Source organism: Equus przewalskii, chromosome 17 (assembly GCF_037783145.1).
Source record: "Equus przewalskii isolate Varuska chromosome 17, EquPr2, whole genome shotgun sequence".
Classification (NCBI taxonomy): Eukaryota; Metazoa; Chordata; class Mammalia; order Perissodactyla; family Equidae; genus Equus; species Equus przewalskii.
Genome location: NC_091847.1, coordinates 33,205,465 through 33,225,491, shown reverse-complemented (window position 1 = coordinate 33,225,491; position 20,027 = coordinate 33,205,465). Strand labels below are relative to the sequence as shown.

At 39.0% G+C, this 20,027-nt stretch overlaps 1 protein-coding gene across 50 annotated transcripts in view; it reads left to right on the top strand.

Moving 5' to 3' along the window:
• The window catches only part of NEB (nebulin), a 213,719-nt gene that overhangs the window by 127,659 nt on the left and 66,033 nt on the right, over positions 1-20,027 (top strand). For all 50 annotated transcript variants that reach the window (XR_011528351.1, XR_011528350.1, XR_011528349.1 and 47 more), the window contains exons 98-117: positions 978-1,181; positions 1,526-1,630; positions 5,065-5,169; positions 5,271-5,582; positions 6,283-6,387; positions 7,334-7,432; positions 7,634-7,735; positions 7,875-7,982; positions 8,475-8,786; positions 10,131-10,235; positions 10,346-10,450; positions 10,807-10,914; positions 11,703-11,810; positions 11,915-12,028; positions 12,486-12,683; positions 13,084-13,188; positions 13,888-13,992; positions 14,087-14,191; positions 17,075-17,182; positions 19,607-19,720. Coding sequence is in view for 43 of the 50 variants with exons in the window: in XM_070579747.1 (XP_070435848.1) it covers positions 978-1,181; positions 1,526-1,630; positions 5,065-5,169; positions 5,271-5,582; positions 6,283-6,387; positions 7,334-7,432; positions 7,634-7,735; positions 7,875-7,982; positions 8,475-8,786; positions 10,131-10,235; positions 10,346-10,450; positions 10,807-10,914; positions 11,703-11,810; positions 11,915-12,028; positions 12,486-12,683; positions 13,084-13,188; positions 13,888-13,992; positions 14,087-14,191; positions 17,075-17,182; positions 19,607-19,720 (2,727 nt within the window). In the remaining 7 variants the exon portion in view is untranslated. The remainder of the gene's footprint in view (positions 1-977; positions 1,182-1,525; positions 1,631-5,064; positions 5,170-5,270; positions 5,583-6,282; positions 6,388-7,333; positions 7,433-7,633; positions 7,736-7,874; positions 7,983-8,474; positions 8,787-10,130; positions 10,236-10,345; positions 10,451-10,806; positions 10,915-11,702; positions 11,811-11,914; positions 12,029-12,485; positions 12,684-13,083; positions 13,189-13,887; positions 13,993-14,086; positions 14,192-17,074; positions 17,183-19,606; positions 19,721-20,027) is intronic.

The following is a 20,027-nucleotide window of genomic DNA, read 5'->3' as shown; positions in this document are numbered from 1 at the left end:
GACCCGAACCCAGGCTGCTGAAACGTAGCACACCAAACTTAACCACTGGGCCACAAGACGAGCCCCAGAATTAAATTCTGAACTGTGCTTTTCAAAATACTTATTAAACATGCCACGTGCTAGGCATTGGGCTTAGCGCTAAAGAGATCATGGTGAATAAAGAAGAAACAAGAATAAGTTCCTGACTTTAGGGAGTTCACATTGATAAGTAAGAAAATAACTAGAGAATATCAGTAAAAAATGAGATGGCTGAGGAAGAACGATCCTTGGCTCTATGCAAAAGAGAGTTGGGGAAAGCTTATCTGAGGAAGTGCTGATTTAGTAAGGATGTGGAGGGACAGCAGGAGTTGTCTTCACGAGGAGGACACAACAGGCATTCCTGCAGAATGAGCAACGTGGGCCAAGGGGGCTGTTTGTAGACCACAAACTGAAAGAAGGCCAGTGTGCTCAGAATGCACAGGTCAAGGGGAAGCACGCACGAGAGGAGACTGGAGGAACAGGTAGAGACTGACGCTAAACCATCAACGCCTTCTAGTGCACGTTAAGATTTTGATCTTTATCCCAAGACCAAGGGGAAACCATGGGATGAGGGAATGTTGTGACATCAGATTTGAACTGTGAATTTTGTGAAGATCATTCAGGCTGCTATGTCAAGAACTTACTGGAGAGCCCATCGTTATTCCTTTAAAAAGTCCTCTTTGGCTAGTATGATGATTATGTAAATGCTATCCAAATTTCTTCCCAAAGAGAGAGTTAGCTTTTTAGAATGTTCACCGGTGCCCCAGAGCAGACCCTCTACCACAGAAAACATAGCAGACAAAACACTGCTGTGCACACGAGGGATTGTGTTTGTCAGGCCATGCTCAGGTTTTATTATTGTTTGTGGAAGATAAAATATAGCATAAAACTTCTTCCTTACTTTACCACAATTAGAAAAAGATCCCACTACTTCTACCTAACTTTGCCCTCTTCCCCAGGCTATCTACAAGGCTGACTTGGAGTGGTTGCGTGGCATCGGCTGGATGCCTGAAGGGTCTCCCGAGATACTGAGAGTCAGAAATGCCCAGAAGATCTTCCTAGACAGTATCTATCGGACACCTGTGGTGAAACTCAAGTACTCAAGTATCGTTGACACTCCTGAAGTTGTCCTTGCCAAAACAAATGCTGAAAATATTAGTATTGTAAGTCACTTTCCCCCCTATTTTAAAATTGTTAGTGTTATAAATAAATGATAAATTATTAACCTACTGATCTATTTGTCAGATAGTAATGATGATAGGAAGAATTTTAATAAGCAATGTTGGCAGAGTTGTTTTATTGTTGCTTATTGATTTTAAACAAAAACTCAAAGTACTAGTAAAAAGTATTAATAGAGGTATATCAAATTTAAGTAACTCACGTGAAAAGATTTTAAAAGTTTTTGTCTTCATATGAAAAGATTTTGAATCAGAAAGGGTGAAAGTTGTGCATTAGAACTAGACAAATTACAAATTATGAGGTAATTTTGTTGTTTTTCTTCTCATAGCCAAAGTACAGAGAAGTTTGGGACAAGGATAAAACTTCGATCCACATAATGCCAGATACTCCAGAAATTAATCTTGCTAAAGTCAATGCTGTTAACGTGAGCAAGGTAAGTACCACAACAAACTGCCATTTTGTTTGGAAAGCCACCCAACTGGTGCTCTGATATCACCAAGGAACTCTTCATAGCCAAGGCAGAGAAGATTGACTGAATGATGGTGGGCAAGACTGCTTACCATCAGCCCTTGACCAGGAGTGAGGAGAGGAGCAGATCCCTGGCTCTGAGTCACTGGGCAGGGCCACTTATTGGTGAGCCAATGTCAACACGACAGAAGGGAGAAGGGAATAAGGACAAGAAGGATGAAAGAGGAATGAATAGATACTCAAACAAGAAAGAGAATGAATGACAAATTCAGATGAACTCAAAATAATTACGAGAATTCTTCGCAAAACTTTATACAGATGAATTTAAAACCTGGATCTATAGGGGAATTTCTAGGAAGTTATAAATTACCAAAATTGACCCCATAAAAAGACATTAAGGGGGTTATTAAAGACTTTCCTTCCCCTCTCAAATGCCAGGGTCACCCAGATGATGTCATGGGAGAATTCTTTCAGAACTTCAAGAGATAAACAAACTACCCTAGAGCCCAGTGAAAGAAGGAAAGCCATCACGATTACCAAAACTTGTCAAGGATAGTTCCAGAAATGAAAACTGGAGACCAATAATCATGGGGAAAATCTTAAACAAAACATAAACACATGAAATTCAGTAGTATGTGGATATGCTACAATACAAACAACTAGGGTCATCCAGCAGTGCCAAGAGGGTTCCATATTCAGAAACCCGACAATGTAATAGGACAAAGAGAAGAATGACAGGCTCATTTTGTTAGGTTTAAAAGGTGTGTGACAAAATCCAATATGCGTTCTTCTTTTTTTGAAAATGAAATCTTATCAAAGTGAGAATAAATGAGTATTTTCTCCACATGACTAAAAGAATAAATCTCAAATCAAAGGCCAGTCTCATGCTCAGTAAGTAACCTTCTCATTCAAGTCAGGAATAAAACAAGGGTGCCCACTAACATCACCATTGTTTAACAGTTTCTGGAAGTACTAAGTGGGTAAGCTTCTCATTGAAGCCAAAATAATTACTGAGTAAGAATAAGAGACAAATATTGGAAAGCAAAAGGCAAGATTGTCATTGTTTGCAGAATAAATCATTATATGTCTGGGAGAAGCAAGAGAATCAACTTAAAAATCTATTAGGTAAAATGAGAATTGAGTTACATGGTTAGCTACACAATTCACCAAAGTTCGAGGAAGGTACCACCCTCATGGATCACAAAGGTTCCCTGTGTGTAGAATTAGTATGACTTTAGAAGAAGGATACGACCTTAGTGCAGTTCACCGTGCTTTGGAATTTTGCATCTTTCAAAAAATACTAAATCTTTGTGAGAGAAGGAGCCTGCCAAGCAAAGGTTCCTCAGCATGTGCCAAACTGCACCATCAAGTCGATTGTAATGAGCACCCCGGGAACTAATTTTTTCCAAGAGCTGGGAAGAAAACAAAATATTAGGGCCCTGATAGATTTTTTTTTCAGACCAAATCAGTATTATGGTGCAGTAGACTCTTGTCTCCAAGTGACTGGATGGACAGGCAGTCAGCTCTCCATCCATGTGGCATAGACTCCTCTGCCTCTTCCTTTCAATCCATAGGCATCATTGCCAGGTGAAGTCTGGAAAGTCTCATGTGCTCTCTTTTGTGTGATCAGTTTCTCAGCTGGAAATACCAGAATCCTCCCATTGATAACATGATGTAAGCAAGACTAGTATTCGAAAGTATGCCCAAAGTAAAGTTCATAACTTCAGATATTTAGATATTAATGAGAATGGCTTGCATTTTGGAAGAAATCAAACATCCCATTTGAATGCTAACCAGGATGTTGATTTTCTTTACACATGGTGTGGCCATTACTATAATCTCTATAAAATCCACTATTTGAAACTGTGTCTATCATTTAGAAAGCACAACTTTTTCAGAATATTTTATACGATTTCATAGGTAACCAAAAAAATTCACGTTAAATTGATTCATTTATCTTCACACTAAGCACATGAGTAAGGCATTTTACTTTGTTTTTATCAGATGGGAAAGTTGAGACTTAAAAGGATTAAGGAATTTGCTCATGTTCTCAAAGTAGGTGAAGAACTTAGGTCTCAAGCCTAGATTTCTTTTTAATTAAAATAAAAAATATATTTGACTACATAATCAAACAAAAGTATATTATGTAAGAAAAAAGAGTGTAACTATATGTAATAAAACAAAGTAAATGAAAAACAAAAAATTAAAAATAACATAATGACAAATTTTCTTTAAATATTCTCTCGTTTAATACATTTAAATGTGGAGAACACTTTTTTGGACCAAAAACAAGTCAAATGTTAGAATAGATCCTCTCAAAATTCATATAAAAATTGAATGAAAATTCACATATAACTTGTGCATACTCACAAGGACAGAATTTATGTGAGCACTCATTTTTCAGATATGCAAAGGCCATGAAACTGTCAATAATTGAAATTCACCCTTCTGTCTGCACTGTTCAAGCTCCCATAATGATTGGTATGATTTCTGAATTATACATTTAAATTACTATTTCTGAGTTTTTCTGACATTTTCAATACAGAATGTACCCATTTAAATATGAACATATATTTAAAATTTTTCTCCCTCCTTTTTTCTCCCCAAATCCCCCCAGTACATAGTTGTATATTTTAGTTGTTGGTCCTTCTAGTTGTGGCATGTGGGATGCTGCCTCAACATCGCCTAAAGAGCGGTGCCATGTTCTCGCCAGGATCTGAACCCTGGGCCACCAAAGCAGAGCGCGCGAACTTGACCACTGGCCACAGGGCCGGCTCCTGAACATATATTTTAAAAGTTACTTGTAAATCAGTCACTACTTTAACAAACTTCTCTTTACAAACAAAAAGTGCTACAGTTAGAAAATGACTATTAGATCCACTTCTGCTTCAGCAGGAAGATAATATTCCCAATTAATACGATCATCAATCATATAAGAAGATCTAAGAAATTCATTCGGGAAAAAACTCACAAATACAAAAAATTTATAATTCTGAAGATTACAAAAATGTATTGAATTAAAAAATTAAATAAATATAATTATTGAATTAAAGAAATTTGGTAATAGCCCATTAATATCTGAACTTAAACTTTATTCCAGTGCTACTAATACACCAATACAAGAAGCAGCTAAACGCTTTTACATTAATCATGAATAGCTATGTAAGGCTATGATTCAAATTAAAAAGAAATAAATCTTGTCAAGCCCAGATCTTTGGATGCCAGACTTGATTTCATATTCCAGTACAATGGTAAAGATGAGTCTTCCACTTATTCTCTTTTCTTTATCTGGCTCTGAGACTTCAAAACTGTACTCCTATGACATTAATTCTACTTAAGCCCATGGAGTTATTGGTAAATTTGAAGCTGGAATGATACCTTATTTTTTCTCCTCATCAGAACATTTACCGGAAAGGTTGGGATGAAATGAAGATGAGCTGCGATGTGCGGCTGGATGCCATCCCTATCCAGGCTGCCAAAGCCTCCAGGGAGATCGCCAGTGAGGTAAGTGTGGGCTTGTTTAACTTCTCAGCTTTTTAAGCAAATGCCCTGGGTGCATGAAGTGTACACGCTGTGATCCATCTGCTTTGTTTTTCCCTCTCCAGTATAAATACAAGCTTGACCATGAGAAGCAGAAGGGGCATTACGTTGGCACCCGTACAGCCAAGGATGACAACAAGATCCGGTGGGCCCTGATAGCTGGCAAGATTCAGAATGAGAGAGAGTACCGGCTGCCGTGGGCCAAATGGAAGACTAAGTTCCAAAGCCCTGCGGATATGCTTTCCATCACGCATTCTAAACATTCCCAGACTCTGGTCAGTGACATTGATTATCACAATTACTTACACCAATGGACGTGCTTGCCTGACCAGAACGACGTGATTCAGGCCAAGAAAGCCTACGAACTGCAGAGCGATGTGAGTGGGCTGCGTTTTAGCATGTGCTGTCCTATCGTTTGCCATGATTCCAAGAAAGTTTATGACATTCAGTCCTTGTATCATCACTTCATGTCTTTATATAGCCAAATATTTGATTTTAGTTAGACCTATATTATGGTATCAAAATCATCAAAGACATGAAGGACCTAGACTTCGTATCAAGAAATAAATGGTACGGTGAATATAGTTCCTAACTGTACCAGATTAAAGACAACTACTGTGAAAATATTATTTCTGTAGAATTTAGGTAGCAGTTGAGGTTTATACTATAAGTAAAATGTTGGCAGTCCATAGACAGGATGTAGGTACAGTTATACTTTTTTAATTGATGCAGTGTTAAAAATTTTTCAATTAAGTGGCCAAGGTTTTTAAATCAGGAAATTTTGTGTACAGATCTAAGATTTTCCATTTCTCTTGAAAAATCAGAGGATGGAGCTCTGAATGTGCATTACCCCTGGCAACAATAACCTAGAGATGAAACGAGGCTAATGCCCTTTAAATAGAAAAGATGTCCCTCAGTTTGTCATGCAACCTGGCCTCCTAATTAGTTTGCTTGTATTCCCTGCCTGGCTGCTTGAGTAGGTCATCCTTAAATTGTATTTCTCCATCAGACCAATGGATAGAGTAAGTTGGACCATGCGGTCGGGTTGGTGAATTCATGCCCGACTTGTTTTCACAGGCTGTTTACAAGGCCGACTTGGAATGGTTACGTGGAATTGGGTGGTTGCCAAGTGATTCCGTTTCTGTCAATCATGCCAAACATGCCGCGGATATCTTCAGTGAGGTATTCCAAGATTTTATCCTGCCATTCGGTACATTTCCTAAAAGAGTGAACAAAAGTCCATGAGCCAAAATGCAGTCATTCCCTATCATCAATCTTAACAATTTCAATTGCTGTCATTTAAGCTTGATATTCATTTTTCCTAAATAATCCCTATCACATTATGGGACCACATCCATAACATTATATCCAGTGCACTCGTTGATGCTTGGAATTGTGTAAATGAAAAACTTCTTTTGTCAGCAATGACAATACACTTTGGAGAAGTTTGTCCAATTGAAAAAAATGTATTGAGTATCACGATACAGATAATGATCCATTACATGACTTCAGGAGCTAAGCAAGGCTGCTACTTTAAAGTCTGTGGGACATATAACAAGCCCAGCCAGCCCCGGGGGTCTAGTGGTTAAGATTCAACACTCTGACTGCCATGGCCCTGGTTCATTTCCTGGTCAGGGAACCACACCGTCCGTCAGTTGTCATACTGTGGCGGCTGCATGTTGCTGCGATGCTGAAATCTGTGCCATTGGTATTTCAAATACCAGCAGGGTCACTCATCGTTTTAGCAGAACTTCCAGACTAAGACAGACTAGAAAGAAAGAATTGGCCACCCACTTTCAAAAAAATTGGCCACAAAACCTTATGAATAGCAGTGGTGCGTCGTCTGATATAGTGCCAGGAGGTGAGAGGATGGTTCAAAAAGACTGTGCAGGGTCACTCAGGAGTCAGAATTGACTGGACAGCGCTAACACTATCAAACAAGAAGGCAATCCATTTGTTAAAAAATAAACTGCTCAGAAGAAAGCCAAATTGCCAGGAAGATGCCATTGAAATATGGTGCTCTACGCTTCTAGCAGAAAGGATTCTTAAGTCTATCGTATCTTTCTCAGCTCACACAGGACCAGGACCAGGGACCATGACTATCTAAAAGATATTTTCTTTCCCATAGAAAAAATATCGCACAAAAATAGAAACTCTCAACTTTACTCCTGTGGATGACAGAGTTGATTATGTGACAGCGAAACAAAGTGGTGAGATCCTAAATGATGTAAGTACATGGCTGTTTTTCTAAAATTATCCAATTGTGAAGATGTCATTTCCAAAGCCTTTCCACCTACTTACACTCAGCATGCCATCGTTGTCTGAGATACAGATTGTAATCATTGAGATGACTGATGCTAGCATTTGATTGAACAATATTTTATTTTCTTAACATCAAGTCACTCACCCCATTGTCTCTTGTTTCTAGATTAAATACCGGAAAGATTGGAATGACACCAAATCAAAGTACACCCTCACAGAAACCCCCCTGCTGCACACTGCCCAGGAGGCAGCCCGGATACTGGACCAGGTAGGGATTTTACCCAGATACCTGGACTTTGTGTGGGGACTGAGGACCAGAATGTAACTATGAGAGATGCATGCACACGAGTTATCCCTCCATTTTGACTCCTTGGTTTAACTCTTTATTGTCGTTTTCTGTCTTTTAGTATCTCTACAAGGAAGGCTGGGAGAAGCAAAAGGCCACAGGTTACATTTTGCCTCCGGATGCTGTGCCGTTTGTTCATGCCCATCACTCTGGTGATGTTCAGAGTGAGGTAATTTATGCTGCTATGAGTGCACTTTGCAAAGGCTGGACCTTATCTGTGCGGAAACCCAGTTATGCTAAGGCATAGCACCTTGGAGCATTCCTTGTCAGCTCGGCAGCCCGGCTGGGCTTGGGGATGGTTGGAGTACCTGCTCCCTCTGATGCTTTTCCCATGGGCTGTGGGCATTCTTCTTCTTCTTGGCTTCTTTAAAAGCTGTTGATTTTTTTCTTTTTACTTTTTCTTCTCTTCCCTGGCTTCCCTAAAATCTCTAGGCCTTCAAATAAAACATTGCCAGAATTAGAAACAAATATATATTTTTCTACTTTTAAATGGATAGCTCTTCATATTTATTTATTTATTTATTTCAGTGTTTTTTGTTATTTATTCTTGGGGAGGGGGTTGACACAAACAACTTGGAGGCTGACTTTGCTGATGTTTCAAGCCCCCTTTGCCTTGTGTGCTTGTCAAAGCTGATGGAATCTCTGTTCTTCTTCCCACCAGCTGAAATACAAAGCTGAACACGTAAAGCAAAGAGGTCATTACGTTGGTGTCCCGACAATGAGAGACGATCCTAAGCTGGTTTGGTTCGAGCATGCAGGCCAGATTCAGAATGACAGGCTATACAAAGAGCAGTATCATAAAACAAAGGCCAAAATCAATATACCTCCTGATATGGTGTCTGTGCTGGCTGCCAAGGAGGGGCAGACCCTTGCCAGTGATATTGATTACCGTCATTACCTGCATCAATGGATGTGTCATCCTGACCAGAATGATGTTATTCAGGCAAGGAAGGCCTATGACCTACAGAGTGATGTAAGTGATCTTTGTTTCTTAATTATCTAGAAATGCATGGTATGCTCTGAGAATTATATGCAGCATCCTGGAATCATCAGTCTTTGAAACTTGGAGCCATAAATATTTAGTTTGTTCCCAGAAGAGAATTGAGGCTGGATATGAAGTAAAGAAAGATCAAGAGCAATGATTGATGGACATCTTTGCCTACTGGCTGTGTATTTCTGAATAACTTTCAAAGTCAATTTTTTAAAAATCTGCTGCGTTTGTACCATCTCTGCCATCAGCAACTTCTCACTTGTGTTTGCATGGAAAATTATCAACTGATTGAATATAATAATTGGCTTGGGTGGGAATTGAGATTGAGATAGGATTTTTCCCAATATTAGATGGTAGTATAGTCAAGGACCTGGGAATGCCCCATTCTTGCTTTGCCAAGCATCTCATTCCTCAAGGCCTTTATAAAGGAGTTGCTTTCAAGGAATCAAAGCAAAAGGGACACAAAGTTCTGATGAGCCACATGAGGGCCCAGAATCCCTCATGCAGAGCTTTTGTAAGGCTAGGAGAGAGACTATGACTTAGGCCACCTTGCACTGAAGCCTGAATCAAGATCTGTACCCGCCACCGGCAATCTGTAGGGAACATAAATGTGATGCTCAGGTGCACCAAGGAGCTAACCCTACCTGGGTCTTCTCATCATTTCCAAAACTGAACCAGGAAGTCAAAGACTGCCTGCAGCGTGGGTGCTGAACTTGAACATCCCACCTCACTGGTTGCTGCAGCAGAATGAACATTGTGGAACTTTAATCACACTAGCAACTCCTGTTCATTTGGTGTGGGGTGGCCTGAGAGAGCCCAGGAGCTGGGTGGGGTAGGGTAGAGATAGGCTTGGCTGGAGGGGTGACTCCCTCTACCCTTCAATACATGAGCATTTATTCAGATAATTTCCTTTATTTGGTCTAAATGTCCCACATATTTCTATATAACTAAACATACCACGTCCATCTAAAATGACAACCTTGTTGGTAAAACTTTCTCTTATATTCATAGCTGAAAACAACGGCTCCCTGCCCTTGGCTCCCATAGCACTTGACCACTTTCCACTTTGCAAATAGCTTCTCTCCACACTTGGACTCTTTCCTTATACTTATCCCTCATAGCACCTAGCACAGGGCCTCGTGCATGGTAACAGGCTCAAGAAGTATTGCTCAGGTGAACAGATGAAATCATGATTGAATTAATGAGACAAGAGCCATGAGAGAGAAATCCTTAAAACCTTCTGAAAAAAATTGTTTTTAATCTGCTGTTTGTAAGTCTGTGTCTGAGTCATTTATACCTGCATCGTATCTCTCTTCCTTCTCTCAGAATATCTACAAAGCTGACCTGGAGTGGCTCCGAGGCATTGGCTGGATCCCCTTGGATTCTGTGGACCATGTGAGGGTCACCAGGAACCAGGAAATGGTGAACCAGGTATGCAAAGCCTGTTCTTATCTAATGCCTGCCTGGCCTCCTTACCTGCCAGGTGGGAATAGGTACCCTGGAGGGGGAGACCTATCTTAACTGCCTCCATTCCTTTGCAGATAAAATATAAGAAAGATGCTCTTGACAACTATCCTAACTTTACAAGTGTGGTGGATCCTCCAGCGGTTGTTTTGGCCAAGATCAACTCAGTCAATCAAAGTGATGTAAGTGTGTTTTGTGTATAATGAGGTCCATAGATGGGGATTTAGTTGTCTATCATTGAGTAGATTTGCTTAACTCCATAATTGCTTGTAAGAAAATGTGGGGGGTAAAGGATAAGATAATCTTTGGAAGAGAATGTTTTAAAAGTCACTAGTAGGTGGTATACTGTACCCAGTTTTAGATAATATCTATATTCTTGTCGGAATTATTCTATTAGCTAAAATGAGCTAAAATTCAACCAACTGGCTAGTTTTAATCTCTAAATGTAGACTTATTATTGTCTTGCTAGGTAGATCCAATGAAACTTTAAATAGACATTTAGAGTAACCGAAAGCTTTGTTTTGTTTTCTCTCCTTAGGTAAAATATAAAGAAACATTTAATAAAGAAGTAAAGGGCAAGTATATATTTTCTCCAGATACACCGTATATCACCCACTCCAAAGACATGGGAAAACTCTATAGTACCGTAAGTTCTACTTTATGTGATATACAATTCAGTCCCTAATATTAAACTCTTGTCAGTATTCATATTCTTGACTGATTTTTTGAATAACTGAATTTATAAGGATATTTATTATTTTTGTTCGATTTAGTCTTGTTTATTAGAAGTAGCATATTATTCAGGGCAAGTAGCATCTATTTGGCTGGGGTTTTTTGAGCTCCTATGATGTGCCAGGTACTGTAAGAGGTAGTGAGGAACTTAAAGCCCAATGAGACAAAGCCATCATGAGCCCATACAAGTGAGAGGGGGCGCATATCAATAAACAGATAGACAGTAATGTAACAAGTGCTGTACCAGATCTGGGTGCACATAGGACGGACAATAACCAACAGAGAAAAGAGAGGAAAGGCTGATCCCTCTTTAGCAATCATGTACAAATATCTCCAGCCAGCAAATGGAGGACTTGCCCTCCAAATTTTAATTCAGCTACTCTAAACAATGATGTATGTGTAGTGTGTATGTGTGTATGCCAATGGGAAATAATCTTTGATGATTCCCTATTTGCAAATTTGTTTTCACTTTTATTAGAACTGTAAATTTACGTAAACTCAGTTATAAAATGCCTAAGAACGTGTGGTTTTAATTTGCAACAAGCCAAATGACTCTGCCCTGTTCTTAAGTAGGCACACAGATGGCTGTACATAAGGATTTAAGTCTTGCCTTTAAACATAAATATTTTACCATTTTCTTTTTAGTAGTATCTGAAAGAAGTTGAAGGCAAACTTTTATCGACACACATTTCTTTGTTCTAGATACTGTATAAAGGGGCGTGGGAGGGCACCAAGGCCTATGGCTATACCTTGGATGAGCGCTATATTCCCATTGTTGGAGCCAAGCATGCCGACTATGTGAACAGTGAGGTTTGTGGGACATTTTTTCTCTTACACGTTTGAGAGTCTTTATTGGAGAACAAGAGGCTGGTTAGAAAATACCAGTGATTCTCAATGTTGTACCTACTTCACAGCTTAAATACAAAGAGACATATGAGAAGCTGAAGGGTCACTACCTGGCTGGAAAAGAAATCAGTGAGTTCCCTGCTGTGGTTCACTGTCTGGATTTCCAAAAGATGAGGAGTGTGGTAAGCAAAGTTCACTTTAACAGGGGATTTGTACACTGAAGTGTACTGTCAGTCTGCCCGATTATAGTCCACCCTTGGGTTCAAGGTTACCCGGGGGTGGGGCAGGGAGGAGTGAGTGCATCTTGAGATATTCCCCCACCACTGCCAGTAGCCTTGTGTGTCTTTGATGGCTGTAGGTTTCCGCCCTTTCCCTCCCTCCTCCACTACCAGACACACAATGTGGGCCCTGTACTTTCAAAAAGGAGAAAACAAGGTCAATATTCACCCTGTGTTATAAAAGGATGGGAAATTGAAAAAGAAGAAGAACATATTAAAGTGTCATTTTTTTAACCTTAGTGTATTCTAAAGGTACTCATCTATATTATATTGGAAATGAGACTCTAAAAGAGATTGATATGAATAATTTACATTTTAATTCCTGTCTTATTTTTGTCTTTAAAAAAATATTATTCTTTAGTTGAACTACAGAAGACAGTATGAGGACACCAAAGCAAATGTTCATATCCCCATTGATATGATGAATCATGTGCTGGCTAAAAGGTGCCAGTACATCCTCAGTGACCTGGAGTACCGACACTACTTCCACCAGTGGACATCTCTTCCAGGAGAACCCAGTGTTATTCTGGCCCGAAACGCGCAGGAGATCTTGAGTGATGTATGATGTCCTTTCTGCAGCTTGACTTAGTTACAGGCTTCACCCAGCTCTGCCTTGGGCCTTCACACTCGGATTGTCCCTGTATTCATAAACCCTGCTGCTTTCTAACGCGAAGTAGCGTATGTAACCACTTTTTGGTGTAAGAATCCCCGTTATGCCGTAGGACACCAAAGTTAAATATTTAATCTGTTTAACACTAGACTAAAACTTAGCTATTGCTCTCCTCCTAAGCTTCTTTCGGCCAGGGCATTAAAGATCTTCCAGCTGTTGAAAGGCCCACCTTATGACCACTAAGCACTAAGCACTGAGCACAGCCAAGGACTGAGAGGAAATTACTAAAATGCTCAATTGCAAATTCAGTGAATTCCTGCCACCTTTTACTGTTCCTTCTTTCTTGCAGAATGTGTATAAAGATGACTTGAATTGGCTGAGAGGCATTGGATGCTACGTTTGGGATACACCCCAGATTCTCCATGCCAAGAAAGCATATGACCTCCAGAGTCAGGTGAGCCAATCTTCTAGAAGGACTAGCTCGCTGTGGGTCAGGGAAATCCATGCTGCTCTCAGTGGGGGGGATAGCCAGGCTGTCTCTGTGCCCAGGCAGAGGAACAGTTTTAACAGTGCCCGATGTAAGAGAACCAAAGGCCCCCTGCCCAATGAAAGCTCTGCTGGTGGCCTGCTCTGGTGCTGGACCTTCCCAGTTTGAGTCTCTCCTGTGGTTTAAGGTATTAGACGTTTACAACAGAAAGATATCTCGGAGATGTTTCCTAGTGAACTACTTTTAAGCATCTAGTTGATCAGGTTAACTTGCAGAGAGTAGAATGCAAATGCATACTTTGATCATAGATAGATAAATTTTGAAGTAAAAAATAGATATTTAGAAAATTTCCCAGTATCTGGTTCAGGTCTGATAGGCAGACTATTGAAATTGAGGGACTGCTGTCAGGGATGGAGTATAGGCTGGAAAAGACCACAAAATGAACAAGGCGACCTGGCAAAGATCCAGACCCCACTCTTGGTCAGAAGAAACTATGAGTTTTGACAGCCATACAAAGTCTGCAGGACTAGAGAAGATAGCCTCTTTGTTAGAATTAAAGCAGAAACCCAGAAATAAATAAAGGTACAACTAAGTTGGCACAAGCTGCTGAAGCCAATGGCAGACCCGTATTTTACCATTTTGCGTGACTTTTGCTTTTCTCCGCAGATACAATACACAGCAGCGGGGAAAGAAAATCTACAAAATTATAATCTGGTCACAGATACACCACTTTATGTGACTGCTCTTCAAAGTGGCATTAATGCTAGTGAGGTGCGTCTTCCTTGTACTTCCAGAACAAGTCATTATTGTCTTCATAGAACTTCAAACAACAAAAAAAGAGTAACCCATCGTTTTTTGTCTGTAGGTGAAATATAAAGAAAATTATCATCAGATTAAGGACAAATACACGACAATTCTAGAAACAGTGGATTATGACAGAATCAAGAATCTGAAGGATCTTTATAGCAGTGTGAGTTGAATTTTTTTTACATATTTACATTTTTCCTGTTTAGAGAAAATAAGAGAATAAAAGAGATAGGCACTCTGACCCTAAAGGTTTTTCTAGTTTTTTTCCAGGACCTTCAAATTCCTACTTTATTTCATAAATCCTCCTAGTTACGATTAAATAAGCCCTCATTTGAATATTGCACTATTTCACGTAGTTGACACAAATTCAGCAACTCCTTCCTTATCTCAGGCGGGTACCACCGAAGCCATTCTTTATTGACCCTGAACTTGTCCTTCCCTGGCTTCTCCAGTGGGCAGTGGCTTACAGACCAACAAAGGCACTCTTTTTCTCCCTCCTCTGAATTGGTTAACTCAACAAACTTTTTTTAAGTTCATTTTGAAATAATTTTAGAATTACAGAAAAGTTGCAAAAATAGGGCAGAGAACTCCCGCGTACTTTTCTCTTTAGTATAATGATCAAAACTAAGAAATAAACATTGTTCCAATGTCGAATATAGACTTTATCCCGATTTCACCAGCTTCTCCACTACTATACTTCTCTGTTCCAGATGCCTATCCAGGATCCCATTGCGTTTAGTTGTTGTGAGTCCTCCGTCTCCTCCAACGTGATCATGTCTCAATGTTTCCTTGTCTTTTTCTGATCTTGACTCTTTTGAAGAATACTGGCCAGTTACTTTTTAGAATGTCCCTTCATTTGGGTTTATCTGATATTTTCTTGTGATTAGATTGAGGGTATGCATTTTTGGTGAGAATAACACAGAAGCGATGTGCCCTTCTCATTGCATCATAGCAGGAGGTAAATGATAGCAATAACTGGTAATGTTGACCTTGACCGCTTGGTTAAGACACTACCTGCTGAGATTGGCCACTGTAAAGTTGCTATTTTTCCCTTTGTTTTTAATAAATATCTTGGAGGAGATCCTTTGGGACTATGCAAATATTCAGGTTCTCCTCAAACTTTGTCTCACATATTTTAGCATCCATTGGTGGATCTTGTCTACAACAATTATTACTGTGGAATACGCCTGCTGGTGATTTTCTCTTTCCCTTATTCATTCTCCATTTACTAATTGGAATTCTTCTGCAAGGAAAAACTATTACTTCTCCACCATTGAGGTGTTTGTTTATTTATTTATATCAGTATAGACTCACGGATTTTATTTTATTCTATGGGATATAGTCTAATACTATTGTTATTTATTTTGTTGCTAAAATTGTTTCAGCTTTGACCATTGGCAGCTCTTTCAAGGTGGCTCCTGTGTCCCCTTGACATACTCCGTCATTGTGTTTTTTGAGCACTTCCGTACTTTCTGGCACCACAAGATGCTCCAGGCTTGTCTTGTATTTTCCCTACTCTAGACCTAGAATCAACCACCTCTCCAAGGAGTCCTGGTTTATTTATTAAGCAGTGGTATTTCAAAACCCACATCAAAGCACTAACTGTGCTCATTGCTACTGGGGTGTCATTGCTACTAGACCCTCTAAGTGGACAAAGCTTGGAAATATATGTATATACACTAAACCATGTATGCATACATATCTATATTTGTCTCCCTACTTACCTAACCATATCTATATTTTAAAACCATGAGTTCATACTGATGCCTCCAATACTGTTCAATACCACAGAGTTCATTCCAGCCTTCCCCCTTTCCTTATTTTTCCAACTTATAACTTTCTTTTTCCTTTTCTGGTGAAAAACCTGGCTCATTATCTATAATGTATTTAAGTATTTGATCAACTCTTCTATGCACATAAAGTATTTTCAGAATTGCTAACCCATACCCCTGTGAGAAAGAAATTTTCTAACTAGAGTATAGTATTTTGTATGGGTTTTTTTGGTCGATAGCCTTAGAGTATCCAGTCAACATACCATTTTCCAAAATAACTTAAATTAATTGTTTTCTTCCCTACTTCCTTCAGTGTAGTCTTGTTATGCATTTGTAATATAATTAGATTTATTTGTTACAGTTTGTGTTTCATTTTAGACTCCTTCCTCATTCTGGTTGATTGTTTTAATTTACGTACAGTAAATTTCATTCTTTGTTCTATTTGGTACTATGCCTTTTGACAAATGCGTAGCGTCATGTAGTCACCACCACAGTGAAGATACAAAAAAGTTCTATATCACTCCAAAATTTACTTGTTGCTACCTGTCTCCTCTCCCCGGGCATCCACAGAGATGTTTTCTGTCCCTATAGTTTTATCTTTTCCAGAATGTCATGTGAATGGAATTATATAGTATGTAGCCATCAGGTCTGGCTTTTTTCTCTTGGCAAAATGCATTCATGTATTATATACATTGCTGTATAAATCAGCAGTTTATCCTTTTTATTGCAGAATGGTATTCCACTGCATGGATGTGCTACAGTTTCTTTATCCATTCAAAGTTGAAGGACATCTGAGTTGTTTCCAGTTTTTGATAATTATCAATAAAGCTGCTATACACATTTGCATATAGGTTTTTGTATGTACATAAGTTTTCATTTCTCCTGGGTAAATAAAAACCTAGGAATGGAAACATTTTTGAGCTCCCACTAGCTACAAAAAAAAGTAGGGAAGGATAAATAGATTTTTTTAAGTTGGCAGTTTTCATCCTCCAGGAATTCCTAGACCTATGGGGAACGAACACAGCATCAAAAACTCTAATAACTGTCAAACTGTGATAAGTACTATGGTAGAGAACAAAATAATGGGCTGTGAAGTTATGGTCATGGCATTAAGCCAGTTATTCATTTAGGAGTACTTGGATCCTACAGAGAGAGAAGATTCACGGGTTGTTAGGGAGTGTCTGTGAAGGACAGAAGCAGAGGAAAAATCCATTCCTAAAAAATAGCCAGAATGCATTTTTCCATATTCACGAGAAGATTTTTAACCCCTGCAGAACCTGTACAAGGAGGCCTGGGATAAAGTGAAAGCCACCAGCTACATCCTGCCTTCCAGCACCTTGTCCCTGACACATGCCAAGAACCAGAAGCATCTGGCCAGCATTGTAAGTCAAGTATAATGTGACAGTCTTCCACCCTCCACCCTCCCCTGCCCTCCACTCTGAGAATTTTTCTGGCTGATTCATATGCTGCTCAGAAGGACTCCCAGCACTTCCAAAGGGGTATACCAGCAAGTAATTCTAGACACTTGGTCATCATAAAGTCTGTGCACTTATTTCTTCCTCTCGAGGGCCCTGAAGTCCAGAGAGAGTCACAAACACTTTCAGGAAGGACACAGATGTGATCTTTTAGGCTGCCTGCAGATGGCATGGATGGATAATACCCTGTTTTAGCCAGAAGTGGGAATAGATAGAAGATATACCATACAAAAGAGACTCTTTTCCAATAGAATTATGTGGGCTTTAGTACAAAAATAAACCAGCGAATGTGATAACTGGTTATTACACCATCCCCAAACAAATGATTAAAAAGTAAATAATTATCTTTGTAACTATGAAATATAAAAATCTTTTGAAATTCTACTTTTTTAAAGCAGAATTTTTCTTAAATATGGACATAATTGTAAAAAAAATCCTAAATCACATGGGCTGTTTAAATATAGTACAAAATCTTGTGACCTTTAACTCTTTATGCCTAAAATATTCTTTTTTTTTAAAGATTGGCACCTGAGCTGACAACTGTTGCCAATCTTTTTTTTTTCCTGCTTTTTCTCCCCAAATCCCCCCCAGCACATAGTGGTGTATTTTAGCTGTGGGTCCTTCTAGCTGTGGCATGTGGGACGCCACCTCAGCATGGCCTGATGAGTGGTGCCATGTCCATGCCTAGGGTATGAACCAGCAAAACCTTGGGCAGCCAAAGCAAAGTGTACAAACTTAACCACTCAGCCACAGGGTCGGCCCCTAAAATATTCTTAAGTAAAAGCTATTATTATAAAATTTCCCATAACTTTCACTGCGGTTCTGATAAACCCAGTTCTCTTTCAGAAACTTTACATCTTTTAGAAACTTTTATCTCTTAATTATGAACATTTTATATAATATTTTAGAACAGTAGCTCTTAAAAATTTTTTCTTACCAAGACCCGCAGTGAGAAATTTATTTTATATTGCAAGTCAACACGCATTCACATGCACTGACACATACATACACACACACACCTCCCTGAAGTTTATGAGTTCCTTTTGACACAATATTTTACAGAAGAGTACTTAACTGCTACACTTAAAGACAATACACTCTGAGCATTTCAATTCTATTTATTTAAAATGATAGTGATCTGGTAAATTGATTTCACTACCCTCTAATGGGCCTAGTTTAGAAAAAGACTTTGTTAGAAAATATATGGAATTAATTTAATTTTACCTGGAGGAAAAACTAAGACATGATTTTGCCCAACCCCAAATCTATTTGGAAGACTGCAAACAGACTAGCCCAAAGGAGCAAACTTTTCACTTAGGAAGAGAAGTTATTTAGATAGAATTTAGAAAACTCAGCAGAGGTTTATTCCTTTAGTCATGAAAAATGTTATAGAGGCAAGATTCCCGGCAATTTGTTCTTGGAACAAGAAGAAACACAAAGAAATTAATTCCTTAAAATAAGGATTCCAACCGTAGTTAAAAAAAGGTGTCTTTGAATATTATCTTCTTTATAACTAGAGAATTGGTTAGATGTAAGGAGCATATGAACAAATGTTCTGGAAAATTCTGATGGGAATTTTGGTTGGTTTCCAGTCAGTGAAAACCTTTGCTGGAATTCTTACACAAGTACTCTCATCTGCTCTTTTTTTTTACCGAGATGTGGGCCTGTGATTTCTGAGAGAATTGTTATTTTTTCACATGCTAGGAGATTGAATCTCCATCTCTGTAAGGGCCTTACCTCCTAGTTGAAATCATGGATCATTAATTAATAGGCAATATGACTTAAGAACTAAAAGTTGGTTTTCCCACAGAAGTTGGTTGCATTGTATTTTTGGAAAACTTTTTAGAAACTCAAATTCAAGGATTGTGTCTCTAAAACATCAGGCTTGTCAGTTATTAAACACAAAGAAATTCCTGAGCACATGTTTTTTCATCTTTTACTTATGGTTGAGAAAAACAATGGCATTATCACAAAAGAGAGAATTTTAAAAGTTACGTAATCTTTGAAATGAGTTAGTTGTAGTAGCAATAGAAGTACTAGTATTGGGGTAGGAGTTTTACAAACAGTGACTAAAACTTTATAGCCCTCTATAGTTTAGAAAGTACTGTCCAATATGGTTTCATTTAATCCTCAGGATGACCCCGTGGCAGGTGCAATGCTATACCTCTACCTCTGTGCACAGATGAGGAAATGAACTCAGAGAAGTGCTGACCCCAAGTGGCTGGATCTCAGAGACGGGTCCTACCTATTAACGCTCATGCTCTTTTAACGTTATAGATAGACCCATTACTCTCCAAAACTGTGTTTCTTCCTTGTACTCTCTCTCTGTAGGTCAAATATCGGGAAGAATATGAAAAATTCAAAGCTCTTTATACTTTACCAAAAAGTGTTGACGATGATCCAAATACAGCACGGTGCCTCAGAGTCGGCAAGTTTAACATTGATGTAAGTAATCTCAAAGGGCTTCCTTCAATTTGAAGCCAGGTAATGGAGCTGTCTATTATAACTCAGGGCATTTGCTATCAAACGACGCATATGGCACTGATTGTGCATATGTGAAGAAGCTAAGTGTGATTTCAGCCCATGCTGCTTCCCCCTTCCCCATGAATCTGTAGAAAGTGTCAGAAAATTCCAATCCCCATCCTGCCCTTACAACTGATTGCTGTAAGGTGGCCACCCTGACTTCTCTGGTGCATAAGAAAGTCATGTATTGCCATGACGCCTTGCACAATTTCCTGTGTAACACACATGT